The 12,518-nt window shown below is 44.0% G+C and overlaps 1 protein-coding gene across 1 annotated transcript in view; it reads right to left on the reverse strand.

The window, feature by feature from the left end:
* Positions 1-904: 904 nt before the first annotated feature.
* The window catches only part of TMEM168 (transmembrane protein 168), a 34,440-nt gene continuing 22,826 nt past the window's right edge, over positions 905-12,518 (reverse strand). Inside the window, exons 4-5 of the mRNA XM_040411123.1 lie at positions 8,619-8,893; positions 905-1,993 (exon numbers count right to left, since the gene is read on the reverse strand). Coding sequence (XP_040267057.1) covers positions 1,446-1,993; positions 8,619-8,893 — 823 coding nt within the window. The 3' untranslated portion in view covers positions 905-1,445. The remainder of the gene's footprint in view (positions 1,994-8,618; positions 8,894-12,518) is intronic.

Below are 12,518 nucleotides of genomic sequence, written 5' to 3' on the forward strand. Positions count from 1 at the left end.
GACTTCTCCTAAAGTCAATTAAAGTGCAGAGGACGCGTCAGATGCACTTTAGGAGAAGTCAGGGCCAGGGGTGAGGACATTTACACCGCCTGGTCCTGTCTATCAAAGTGCACGAGGTACGGCAGTTGCAGAGATCGCTGAGCCCCTAGGTGTAATGACAACACCCCCGTTGCTCCTAGAGGCTCATTTGCATATATAAAGAAATAATTTTTCTTAGCAAGGAAAGCACATATGAACATGGGACCAACACAGATGCCTTCAACTGCCAAGCGCACATGTAACAGGTCAGCCAGTGGGACAAAAATGTGATGTGAACACAGCCTAAGTCTTTCAAAGAACATTTCTACCTACTCTACAAAAAAAATAAATTTTTTTCCATCAAACATCTTTATAACAGTTTCTGTCCCGTGTGTTTCAGAAAGGTGACCACAGGAAAAACTTAAATTACCTGAATAAATGTGAAATTTTAGTAAGCATTTGCATGTAAAGCACAGTTCGACGTGGTTGCAATGACCATGAATAAATACAGCTTTGGGGGTCTGTCAAATCATACTTCACTCTCTCTGCCCCTACTCTAAGATGCATAGGAGCATTACAAATGGCTAAAATGCATACAGACCCTTTTAGGGCCCTCTTAAGGGATCGTTCACACGACCGTTGGTGTCCGTTCCCGTATTGCGGACCGCATTTGCGGATCCACAATACACGGGCACCGTTCCGTTGTCATTCAGCATCATGGATTCGGACCCATTCATTTCAATGGGTCTGCAAATACAGAGATGCGGAACGGAGTGCTTTCTGGGGTTCCGTTCCGTGCCTCCGCACCGCAAAAAGATAGAACATGCTCTTTTTGCAGAATGGAGGGATCGCGGACCCAATCAAGTGAATGGGTCTGCGATCCCCATGCGCCTGCCCCACGGAAGGTGCCCGTGCACTGCGGACCGCGATTTGCGGTTCACAGCACGGGCTTCACACGGTCGTGTGAACGAGCCCTAATAGACAGAAATCATAAGAATAGCTGTTTGTCTGTAAAGAACCTGATAAAACAGAAAGAATGGTCTGTCCTTCAGAATAAATATTTTTCTGCACAAACAGACCCATTTTAATGGATCAAGGTCGAACTTGGATCACATTCAGTAGAAATGGTCTTCCGTTGTGTTGAATGTTACACAACCATAGATTACAGCACAGCTCATCTCCCTTTAGATTAATTCAGAGCAAAACCCACACTGATACAGATATGGAATACACAAATTTCAGTAACAAAGTTCAACTTGTAAAAAAATTGAACAGATACATGTATCTGTCAGACAGATGTAACAGAGCAGTGCACGGCTGAAACAGCAAGGGTGAAAAATCTCTTTACAAATGTACTGAAGTATCTAAATATATTTATATGTGAATAGATCTCTAACAAGTATACAATACTTTGTTCTGGGTGGCAATTAGGATCTGACCAGTTTGAAGCCTTGGCCCGTGTCAAGAACCGCTGGAAGAAACCAATTCATTTTTAATCTCTTTAAACACTTAAAACAAGCTTTACACACCCAGAAAATATTGAGTGCTCCGCACCAGTTAGCCAGATGGACTAGTGGGTAGGTAACGCGAGGAAAATAAATCTTCCAGTGCTTTGTCACATCATTCCCCGTCGGTAGATGGAGGGTGTAGTCGCTCCAGTGCTTTGACACGCCGTATAATGCTTTCACGGTGCGTCCTTTCTCAGCCCAGCTTATGTTGTGGTCAGGATTGCAGTTGTACTCCACCCATTCTTTAGTAAAATCACCCAACTGTGGGGGATCTGCCTCTTCAATGTCTACTATTCTAGCCATTTCTGCTCCTTGAACTGCAATATATTGATCATTAACTTTTCGGACCTCCTTAACCCAAGGCTGTGAGCATTCTGTGTCCAACACAAGGAAAAGACGGGAGCAGTAGGTGCTGTTCTTCTCCCTCCACCACTCCAGGAGAGTCTCGAAGCGTAAAGTCTCGCCACCTTCAAATGTAAGACAAAGAGAGGAATTATTGCACATTCCAGGCTGTGGCACTTCATGATTTAGGGAACTTTAAAGCCTCCCGTTCGTGATCAGCAATCATCACAAAAAAAATCTTCTAAATATTGAATTAAGTATTATTTGCTCATATAATACAATAGTTTATTTAAATACCATAATAGTAGTGGAAACTAAATACAGTACAAGTCTTGTCTATGAAAGTTTACAATTTATATAAAATGGGTACAAGAGGTCAGGGGATGGGACCACACAAATTTAAAGGGATTCTGTCATGAGATTTGAGCCCTATAAGCTAAACATATGGCCAGGTCCGTACTAATAACATGAATCCTAAACTGCCCTTATTAACCACCTCCGGACCGCCTAACGCAGATTCGCGTTCCGGAGGTGGCAGCGCTGCGCAGAGTCACGCATATACGCGTCATCTCGCGAGACGCGAGATTTCGCTCAAAGCCGGCCCGCGCATGCGCATCGCGGGCCGGCAAAAGTTAAAGAACAAGTTCGTCACCAGCCTGCCAGCAACGATCATTGGCTGGCAGGCTGGCGATTTTCAAAAAATCCAATCACAAGCCATATAACAGATCATATTAGTAAATATGATCTGTTATATGGCTTCTCTGCTCCTCTGCTGGTCCTTTTCGTCGGTTGGATCCAGCAGAGGAGCAGACTGTACTGTGAGTAGCACCAACACTTCACTGTAGCCCCTGATCACCCCCCTGCACCCCAATTAACCCTTTGATCACCCCTGTCAATCACTAGTGAAAGAAAAAAAAGTGATCAGTGTAAACTGTCACTTTTTTTTTTCCACTGGTATTGACTGTTAGGTTTTAGGGATAGTTTAGGCCCCTTGGTTAGGTAGTTTAGGGATCAGTTAGCGCCCAGCCCACCGCACCGCAGTCACTTATTCGCTGTTTAGCGTATCGCTAATCAGCATTTGTACTTTTATAGTATCTGTAAGTGATCAAAACTGATCACGGTCAGATCTATAATTGTATTAGTGTCACCTTAGCTCGCCCTCCACCCAAAACGCAGTGTTTGCCCGATCAGGCCTGATCGGTCGCCCACACGTGCGTTCACCCACGCCCGCCCCACCGCAGTGACAAAAAATATATATTTTTTGATCACTGCACATTCACTTTACACGCGCTGCGGCGATAAAAAAAATCAGTTTTGATATTTTTTATCAACCGCAGCGGCCTCCGGTACTTCGCTAGCCTCCCCTTTGTAAGACAGGTTTGCTTTTTTTCTTGGGTAGTCTCAGGGAATACCCCTAAATTTAGTAGTCCAAAATGTCAAACAGGGGGTATTCTTCTGAAGAGGCCTACAGGATTCTGACCCAGTCGGATGAGGAGTGGGAACCCTCATCTGACGAATCTAGCGGGTCAGAATATGAACCTGTAGAAAGTAGTGGCTCTCTGACCCAAAGTTCGGACGAGGAGGTGGAGGTCCCTGATAGCACCAGGCGTACCAGGCCCCGTGTCGCTAGACCACAGGTTATGCAGGATCCGCTTCAAGAGCAGCAGAGTGGGGCTGTCGCTGCCGGATCACGTGGTGAGGCATACACCAGAAGAACAGCCCTCCCTGGACCTAGTACCAGCACTGCCGTACAACATGGTGACGTGGCGTGCACCAGAAGGGCAGTTGAAGCTGGTACGGTGGCACGTGCAGTAGTTACCCCGTTGCAGCCACCGCACAGACAGGCCCGTAGAGCCCCTAGAATCCCTGAGGTGCTGGCAAACCCTGATTGGCAGTCACCAACTTCAGCCGCACCATTAGTTCCCCCTTTCACCGCCCAGTCTGGAGTTCGGGTTGAGACGGCTCAAATCGGTTCGGCCCTGGGATTTTTTGAGCTGTTCTTGACTGCGGAGCTCTTGGACTTAGTCGTGGCAGAGACAAACCGGTATGCCACACAATTTATATCCGCCAACCCGGGAAGCTATTATGCCCAGCCTTTCCGGTGGAAAACAGTCCAAGTTTCCGAACTTAAAATTTTTTTGGGCCTTCTCCTCAACATGGGTCTAACTAAAAAGCATGAATTGCGGTCATATTGGTCCACGAACCCGATTCATCACATGCCCATGTTCTCTGCTGCTATGTCCAGGGCACGATTTGAGGCCATCCTCCGTTTCCTGCATTTTAGCGACAACACCACCTCCCGTCCCAGAGGCCACCCAGCTTTTGACCGGCTCCACAAAATTCGGCCCCTCATAGACCACTTCAACCAGAAATTTGCAGCTTTGTATACCCCCGAGCAAAACATCTGCGTAGACGAGTCCCTAATACATTTTACCGGGCGCCTTGGCTTCAAACAATACATCCCAAGCAAGCGTGCCCGGTATGGGGTCAAATTGTATAAGCTCTGTGAAAGGGCCACAGGCTATACCCACAAATTTCGGATCTATGAGGGAAAATATCAGACCCTGGAGCCGGTCGGTTGCCCTGACTACCTGGGGAGCAGTGGGAAGACAGTCTGGGACTTGGTGTCACCCTTATTCGGCAAGGGGTACCATCTTTATGTGGACAATTTCTACACAAGTGTGGCCCTCTTTAGGCATTTGTTTCTAGAACGGATTTGCGCCTGTGGCACCGCGCGAACTAGTCTCGTGGGCTTCCCCCAACGGCTCGTTACCACCCGTCTTGCAAGGGGGGAGAGGGCTGCCTTGTGTAACGAAGAACTGCTCGCGGTGAAATAGAGAGACAAGCGTGACGTTTACATGCTCTCCTCCATTCACGTAGACACGACAATACAAATTGAGCGAGCAACCCGTGTCATTGAAAAGCCCCTCTGTGTCCACGACTATAATGCGCTCATGGGAGGGGTGGACTTCAATGACCAGATGTTGTCTCCGTATTTAGTTTCCCGCAGAACCAGACGCTGGTATAAGAAGGTGTCTGTATATTTAATTCAATTGGCGCTGTATAATAGTTTTGTTCTCTACAGTAAGGCTGGGAGAACAGGATCCTTCCTCAAATTCCAGGAAGAGATCATCGAGAACCTCCTTTACCCAGGAGGTTCCGTGGCCCCATCCACCAGTGTAGTTAGCCGTCTACACGAGCGACATTTCCCCAGTGTCGTTCCTGGTACCTCAACCCAACCGTCACCCCGAAAAAGATGTCGTGTCTGTAGCAGGAGTGGAATAAGGCGTGACACCCGCTATTTCTGTCCTGACCACCCTGCCCTATGCTTTGGTAAGTGTTTCCGGAAGTACCACACACAGGTACACTTAGCATAGGGATTGCATCTCACAGGACAGGCACACAGGGCTATTAGGGCCCTTTTACTCACAGCTGCTGCAAACCTCTCCTTTCACCTGGGATAAAGTGCATAACGTACTTTGCCACATCTTTGGGCGATTTGCGCTTTGCACATTGTCCCATGGGGAAGGAGAGGTTTGTTCTATAAAAGGTAAAAAAAACTAAACAAAAAAAAAAATACCGGTAAGTAAAAAAGTTAACGTTCAGTTAAAAAAAGTTTATATGTTCTGTTCAAAAGTTAATAAATTTATTGCGTTGCGGCCTGGTTTTTTCTTTTTTGTTTTGTTTTTTTTACCTTCCAGGTGGACCAACCGATCGACTAGCTGCAGCACTGATGTGCATTCTGACAGAAGCATTGCGCTGCTGTCAGATTACACGCAAGTCGGTGTATGCGGCGCTGCAAGACGAGATTTCTCCTCTGCAGTAAAAGATACGTTTGCCGAGGCATATGAGCTGAGGAGGTGGCGGTGTTCATATACTTTGGCAAACACTTTGTATATATAAAAAAAAAAATCCCGGCAATGATTTATTCATCCACATCGATTGATGTGAATGGAGAAATCTGGTTTGCCAGGGCATACGAGCTAAGTGGGTATGGATGTTGGGCGGAGCTCCTATGTCCTGGCAGACGCCTTTCCCCTCCTTTTTCTTTTTTTGGCAGAGATTTTTTCATCCACATTGATTGATGCGAATGAAGAAATCTGTGCCGTTCATTTTTTTCTTTCAGCCCAGAGGCTGAACGGAAAAAAAAAATCTCATTACCCGTATGCTCAATATAAGGAGAATAGCAGAAACTCCTAATGCTGGCCATACATGTAATGATTGCGGAGACCCTCAAATGCCAGGGCAGTACAAACACCCCACAAATAACACCATTTTGGAAAGAAGACACCCCAAGGTATTCGCTGAGGGGCATATTGAGTCCATGAAAGATTGAAATTTTTGTCCCAAGTTAGCGGAAAGGGAGACTTTGTGAGAAAAAAATCAAAACAATCAATTTCCGCTAACTTGTGCCAAAATTTTTTTTTTTCTATGAACTCGCCATGCCCCTCATTGAATACCTTGGGGTGTCTTCTTTCCAAAATGGGGTCACATGTGGGGTATTTATACTGCCCTGGCATTTTAGGGGCCCCAAAGCGTGAGAAGAAGTCTGGTATCCAAATGTCTAAAAATGCCCTCCTAAAAGGAATTTGGGCACCTTTGCCCACCTAGGCTGCAAAAAAGTGTCACACATGTGGTATCTCCGTATTCAGGAGAAGTTGGGGAATGTGTTTTGGGGTGTCATTTTACATATACCCATGCTGGGTGAGATAAATATCTTGGTCAAATGCCAACTTTGTATAAAAAAATGGGAAAAGTTGTCTTTTGCCAAGATATTTCTCTCACCCAGCATGGGTATATGTAAAATGACACCCCAAAACACATTCCCCAACTTCTCCTGAATACGGAGATACCACATGTGTGACACTTTTTTGCAGCCTAGGTGGGCAAAGGGGCCCCCATTCCAAAGAGCACCTTTCGGATTTCACCGGCCATTTATTACAGAATTTGATTTCAAACTCCTTACCACATTTGGGCCCCTAGAATGCCAGGGCAGTATAACTACCCCACAAGTGACCCCATTTTGGAAAGAAGAGACCCCAAGGTATTCGCTGATGGGCATAGTGAGTTCATAGAAGTTTTTATTTTTTGTCACAAGTTAGTGGAATGAGACTTTGTAAGAAAAAAAATAAATAAAAAAAACATCATCATTTTCCGCTAACTTGTGACAAAAAATAAAAAGTTCTATGAACTCACTATGCCCATCAGCGAATACCTTAGGGTGTCTACTTTCTGAAATGGGGTCATTTGTGGGGTGTTTGTACTGTCTGGGCATTGTAGAACCTCAGGAAACATGACAGGTGCTCAGAAAGTCAGAGCTGCTTCAAAAAGCGGAAATTCACATTTTTGTACCATAGTTTGTAAACGCTCTAACTTTTACCCAAACCATTTTTTTTTTACCCAAACATTTTTTTTTTATCAAAGACATGTAGAACAATAAATTTAGAGCAAAATTTATATATGGATCTCGTTTTTTTTGCAAAATTTTACAACTGAAAGTGAAAAATGTCATTTTTTTGCAAAAAAATCGTTAAATTTCGATTAATAACAAAAAATGTCAGCAGCAATGAAATACCACCAAATGAAAGCTCTATTAGTGAGAAGAAAAGGAGGTAAAATTCATTTGGGTGGTAAGTTGCATGACCGAGCAATAAACGGTAAAAGTAGTGTAGGTCAGAAGTGTAAAAAGTGGCCTGGTCTTTCAGGGTGTTTAAGCCATGGGGGCTGAGGTGGTTAAACCTGCTTGTGGCTCTATTAGCCCAAAAAAATGGTTTTTATAAGCTGTCACTCACCTACCTAAGGTGCCCAAGGGGTTTTACGTTAACCCAGGGTGCCCGCCCGCACCCCTCGCCGTTTGGTGCCCAGCGCCGCCTTCCTCACCTCAGCTTCGCCTCTGCAATCCTCCCGTCCCTCTGCTAGATCCGGCGCCTGCGCACTAGGCTCAGCCTGATGCGCCGCGGACTCCTGGCAGTGGCTTCGTTGAGCGAAGTTTTGGACCTGTACTTGCTGCCACTGTACTTGATGCTGCCACCCTGCTTGATTTTTTTAAATATGCCTCCTATGCCGCGCCGGATATCTCCCACTCAGTATGCTAATACTGAGCATCGGAGCAATGAGGAGGAGACTTGAGTCTTTCTCCGTGGGCGTCTCCTTCTCCCCTGGCTGTAGCGCTGTCCAATTGCAGAGGAGAGCGTCACAGCCAGGGAGAATGTGATATTTTTTTTCCTCCATGGCTGTGACGCTCTCCGCTGCGATTGGACAGCGCTACAGCCAGGAGACGCAGACAGAGAAAGACTCAGTCTCCTCCTCGTTGCTCCGATGCTCAGTATTAGCATATTGAGTGGGAGAAATCCGGCGGGGCATAGGAGGCATATATTTTTTTTAAAATCAAGCAGGGTGGCAAGCATCAGGGGGGTACCCCGCAAGTACAGGTATATATCTCCCTTAATAAAAAATTGCATGAAAGGTCCTATTTAAATCTCGGTTCAGTCTATGCTTAGGAGTCATGTGGGAAGTCTTCTTCATACAGAGGCAGCTGTCTATCACCGAGAAGCACTATCCACATGGCTCCTAAGCAGCTCCTCCTGCTGAATTTTAAATGTGACAGGTTTAAAGTATGTGCTAATTTACTGAACAGAAAGAAATTAGATCTTGTGTGTAAAATGTGTTTTTATGCATGTTCCTGACAACTACACGTCACAGCTCATAATATACGCACATTATCCTTGTTACAGACTTCTTAAAACCTACCTGCTAAAGCCCACTCTCCAGTGCTGTGGGAGTGTCCACTATAATATATTATGTAGGTATCATGCCTGGGCCCATCCGCTGTTCTTAGCTCCAGGAATGACTTTAATTTTGTCTGTATGGTGTCAAATGTAAGCCCACTTGTAGAGTAGTCACATCCATAGGTCTCTATCATGTGGGAAGCAAAGAACCTCTGAATAGCATTCAGCATTCCGGTGGATCTCAGGTTAAGCTCCTGCACATGCTCAGGTGGAAGTAACATAGGTTGTCCATTAGGGCTGATTTAGAGAGAATAAAAATGAGATTATGAGATTGGAGTTCATGTTAAATAGGTTGTGCCACTAACATAAATGTATCCCCCCCACTCCAACAGATATCACTGTTATATCACTTTCCTCAAATACCATTTATTTTTACTACTTAATTTTTATGCATTTACAAAACACATCATGAAAAAAAATATTAAAAATTAAAAAATTACACAGAAAAATTACATTTTCCAGTCTATTTTTTACCTAAGACCTTCCCCACCCATCATCTCCCTAAGAGAGAGAAAAGTAAATAAAAATAAAATAAAATTATATAGTTATTCAACCATCTGTTCCAAAGTTTGGAGAACCAATCCTTCATTCCCCTATTATAATATATTATAATCTGTTTTTATCATATTATCCACCGACCTCCTCTTTTCTATCACAGAAGGTAGGTCTTTTTCAATCAATTTTTTTTAAATGAAAAGTCTTGCTTGAAACAGCAGTTTACAGAGTACCTGTTTATTGATTTTAGAGACCCGCAAATGTATTGTACCACCTAATATGCAGGCCACTGGATCTTCCTCTACTTGTACTCCCATAATTGTTTTAACATTATCTGCTATCTCAGACCAGTAATGGAACAGTTGTGGACATCTCCAAACTAAGTGAAATAGACCTGCTTGTTCCATTCCACATCTAAAGCATTCATCTGTGGGTTTCAAACCCATTTTTTTAATTAGTAAAGCGAACGATATATCCTATGAATAAAAAAATTAAATAAAATTGAGAGACCCCATGTGAGGCCCTCAATCTGGCCAAAAGGTCTATTCCTCAATACATCCTTCCACTGCTCATCCGATAACCCATCAATATCTTTCCTCCATTTCTCTTAAGCTACTATTTTACTAACTTTGTTTAATCTTCTCAAAATACTACCAATGGATTAATATTTTCCATGGGGGCCTTTTCATATCTCTTTAAATCTACCGATGATGAGTTAATTGCATCCCTCAATTGCAAATATTTTAAAAAAACTCTTCATTCGAAATCCCAAATTCTTTTCTCAGCGTTTCAAAATATTTTAATACACAGTGGATATAAAAAGTCTACACACCCCTGTTAAAATGTCAGGTTTCTGTGCTGTAAAAAAAAATGAGAAAAAGATAAATCATTTCAGAACTTTTTCCACCTTTAATGTGACCTATAAACTGTACCACTCAATAGAAAAACAAGCTGAAATCTTTTAGGTGGAGGGAAGAAAACAAAACAAAAAAAAAAAAAAGTAGTTGGATAAGTGTACACACCCTCTTATAACTGGGGATGTAGCCGTGTTTAGAATTAAGCAATCACATTCAAAATAATGTTAAATAGGAGTCAGCATACATCTGCCATCATTTAAAGTGCCTCTGATTAACCCCAAATAAAGTTCAGCTGCTCTAGTTGGTCTTTCCTGAAATTTTCTTAGTCGCATCCCACAGCAAAAGCCATGGTCCACAGAGAGCTTCCAAAGCATCAGAGGGATCTCATTGTTAAAAGGTATCAGTCAGGAGAAGGGTACAAAAGAATTCCCAAGGCATTATATATACCATGGAACACAGTGAAGACAGTCATCATCAAGTGGAGAAAATATGGCACAACAGTGACTTTACCAAGAACTGGACGTCCCTCCAAAATTGATGAAAATACGAGAAGAAAACTGGTCTGGGAGGCTACCAAGAGGCCTACAGCAACATTAAAGGAGCTGCAGGAATAACCGGCAAGTACTGGCTGTGTGGTACATGTGACAACAATCTCCCGTATTCTTCATATGTCTGGGCTATGGGGTAGAGTGGAAATAGAAAGCCTTTTCTTACGAAGAAAAACATCCAAGCCAGGCTACACTCGCTCTAGGGTGTGAATAAATAAATTTCATCCAACTTATAAAAGAATCCCCAAAACCAAAACATTTAAGAACCTCCCACAGATATTCCCACTCTATGCAATCAAATGCTTTAGTTGCTTCCAGTGACCATATCCCTTTTTTGCTATTTTTATCTTATTAATGAGGGGAGGTGGTAGGGAGGAGGTTTGGTGGTAGGAGAGAGGTTGATGGGTATTGTGAAATGCCCTGTCAACCATGCAGGGGTTTGTTTTGGGGGTGGGTTTAAGGGAGGGATTGGCTGCCGTCGGTTGCTGTGCAGATATGCGTGCCTCTCCGCTAGTGAAGGGGGGATGGAAACCCTGTTTATCCATAGGAAATGCCGTGTAATATTTTATTCTGGAATGTGAGAGGGCTGGGAGACAGGGTGAAGAGGACGGTTGTATTTGACCTTGTGGTCCGCCATCTGCCGGCGATTGTGGTACTGTTAGAGACCCATGCTACATTAGATAGGATTTATAGACTGAAAAGGAAATGGGCCTCTCTTGAGTACCACGCTTGCTACTCGTCCTATGCAAGAGGGGTTAGTGTATATATTCATCATGGGATGGAGTATCAGCCGCTAGATAATCTGATCGATAAAGAAGGTAGATTTGTATTCCTCCATGGGTATTGGAAAGGGCAGGAGGTCATACTGGCTTTTATCTATATTCCCCCGCCATTTAACGCAACGGTGTTTTCACAGTTAGTTCAGTATATATCCACAAAAAATCAATGTGCGTTATTAGTGGCAGGTGACTTTAATGCAGTACTGGATCCTGAGCTGGATCGGTTCTCGTCGTTCTCTGGGCGCGGCCGCGCGGGATCCCCCTTGTCTGCTGTGTGCCAGGAGCTGGCGCTGGTTGATATCTGGCGCCACCTCTATGGCAATAAAAAAATCTTTTCATGTTTTAGCCAGTCATTCGGGTCTATGTCCCGTATAGACTTGGCATTTGCAAGCCGGGATCTGTGCGGTCGCGTCCTGAGAATGAGGTATGAACCTCATGGAATCTCGGATCATTCCCCAGTTCTTGTGATATTTGCGGAGGCCCCGAGTACAGGTAGAATTTTTAAACTGAACCCGCATTGGTTTGATGTGATAGGGGAGCAAGTTAGAATAGAGCAGGATATTCAGGAATTTTGGGACTTTAATGTAGGATCGGCACATATTCACTACGTGTGGGATGCTTTGAAAGCCCATATAAGGGGCTTATACTTTAGTAAAATTAACAGGTTTAGAACGGAAGTACGGCACAGGGAACAACAATTGATAGACTCAATAAGGAACTTACGCGCCGCATTAATTGACTCCTATACGGAGCAATCCATTAATCAGTTAAAAGAGGCTAACTTACAGCTTAAGACGCTCCTATATAAAAAAGCACAACATAAGCTCCTATTTCAAGGCCAGAATCGCTTCTGTGAATCTGGTAAAACGGGCAGGTTTCTGGCTCGTCTGGTGGCCAACCAGAGAGAGTCTACCAGTATAAGAGAAATTAGGAACCTACAGGGTGTTGGGGTGAGCTCGGCAGCGGAGATAAGGGAGGAGTTTGTGAGATATTATTCCGACCTTTATAAATCTGAGTCTACGCTTAGTCGTATCGATATGGATCGATATCTTCAAAAATTAGAGCTCCCCCAGTTATGTCCTCAAGATAGAGAGCGCTTGGAATCCCCTATTCTTTTAGAGGAACTTCAGGCGACTCTTCTTTCTTTAAAATATGAATCAGCCCCTGGTTCAGATGGATTGCC

This window comes from Bufo bufo, chromosome 1 (assembly GCF_905171765.1).
Source record: "Bufo bufo chromosome 1, aBufBuf1.1, whole genome shotgun sequence".
NCBI classification, from domain to species: Eukaryota; Metazoa; Chordata; class Amphibia; order Anura; family Bufonidae; genus Bufo; species Bufo bufo.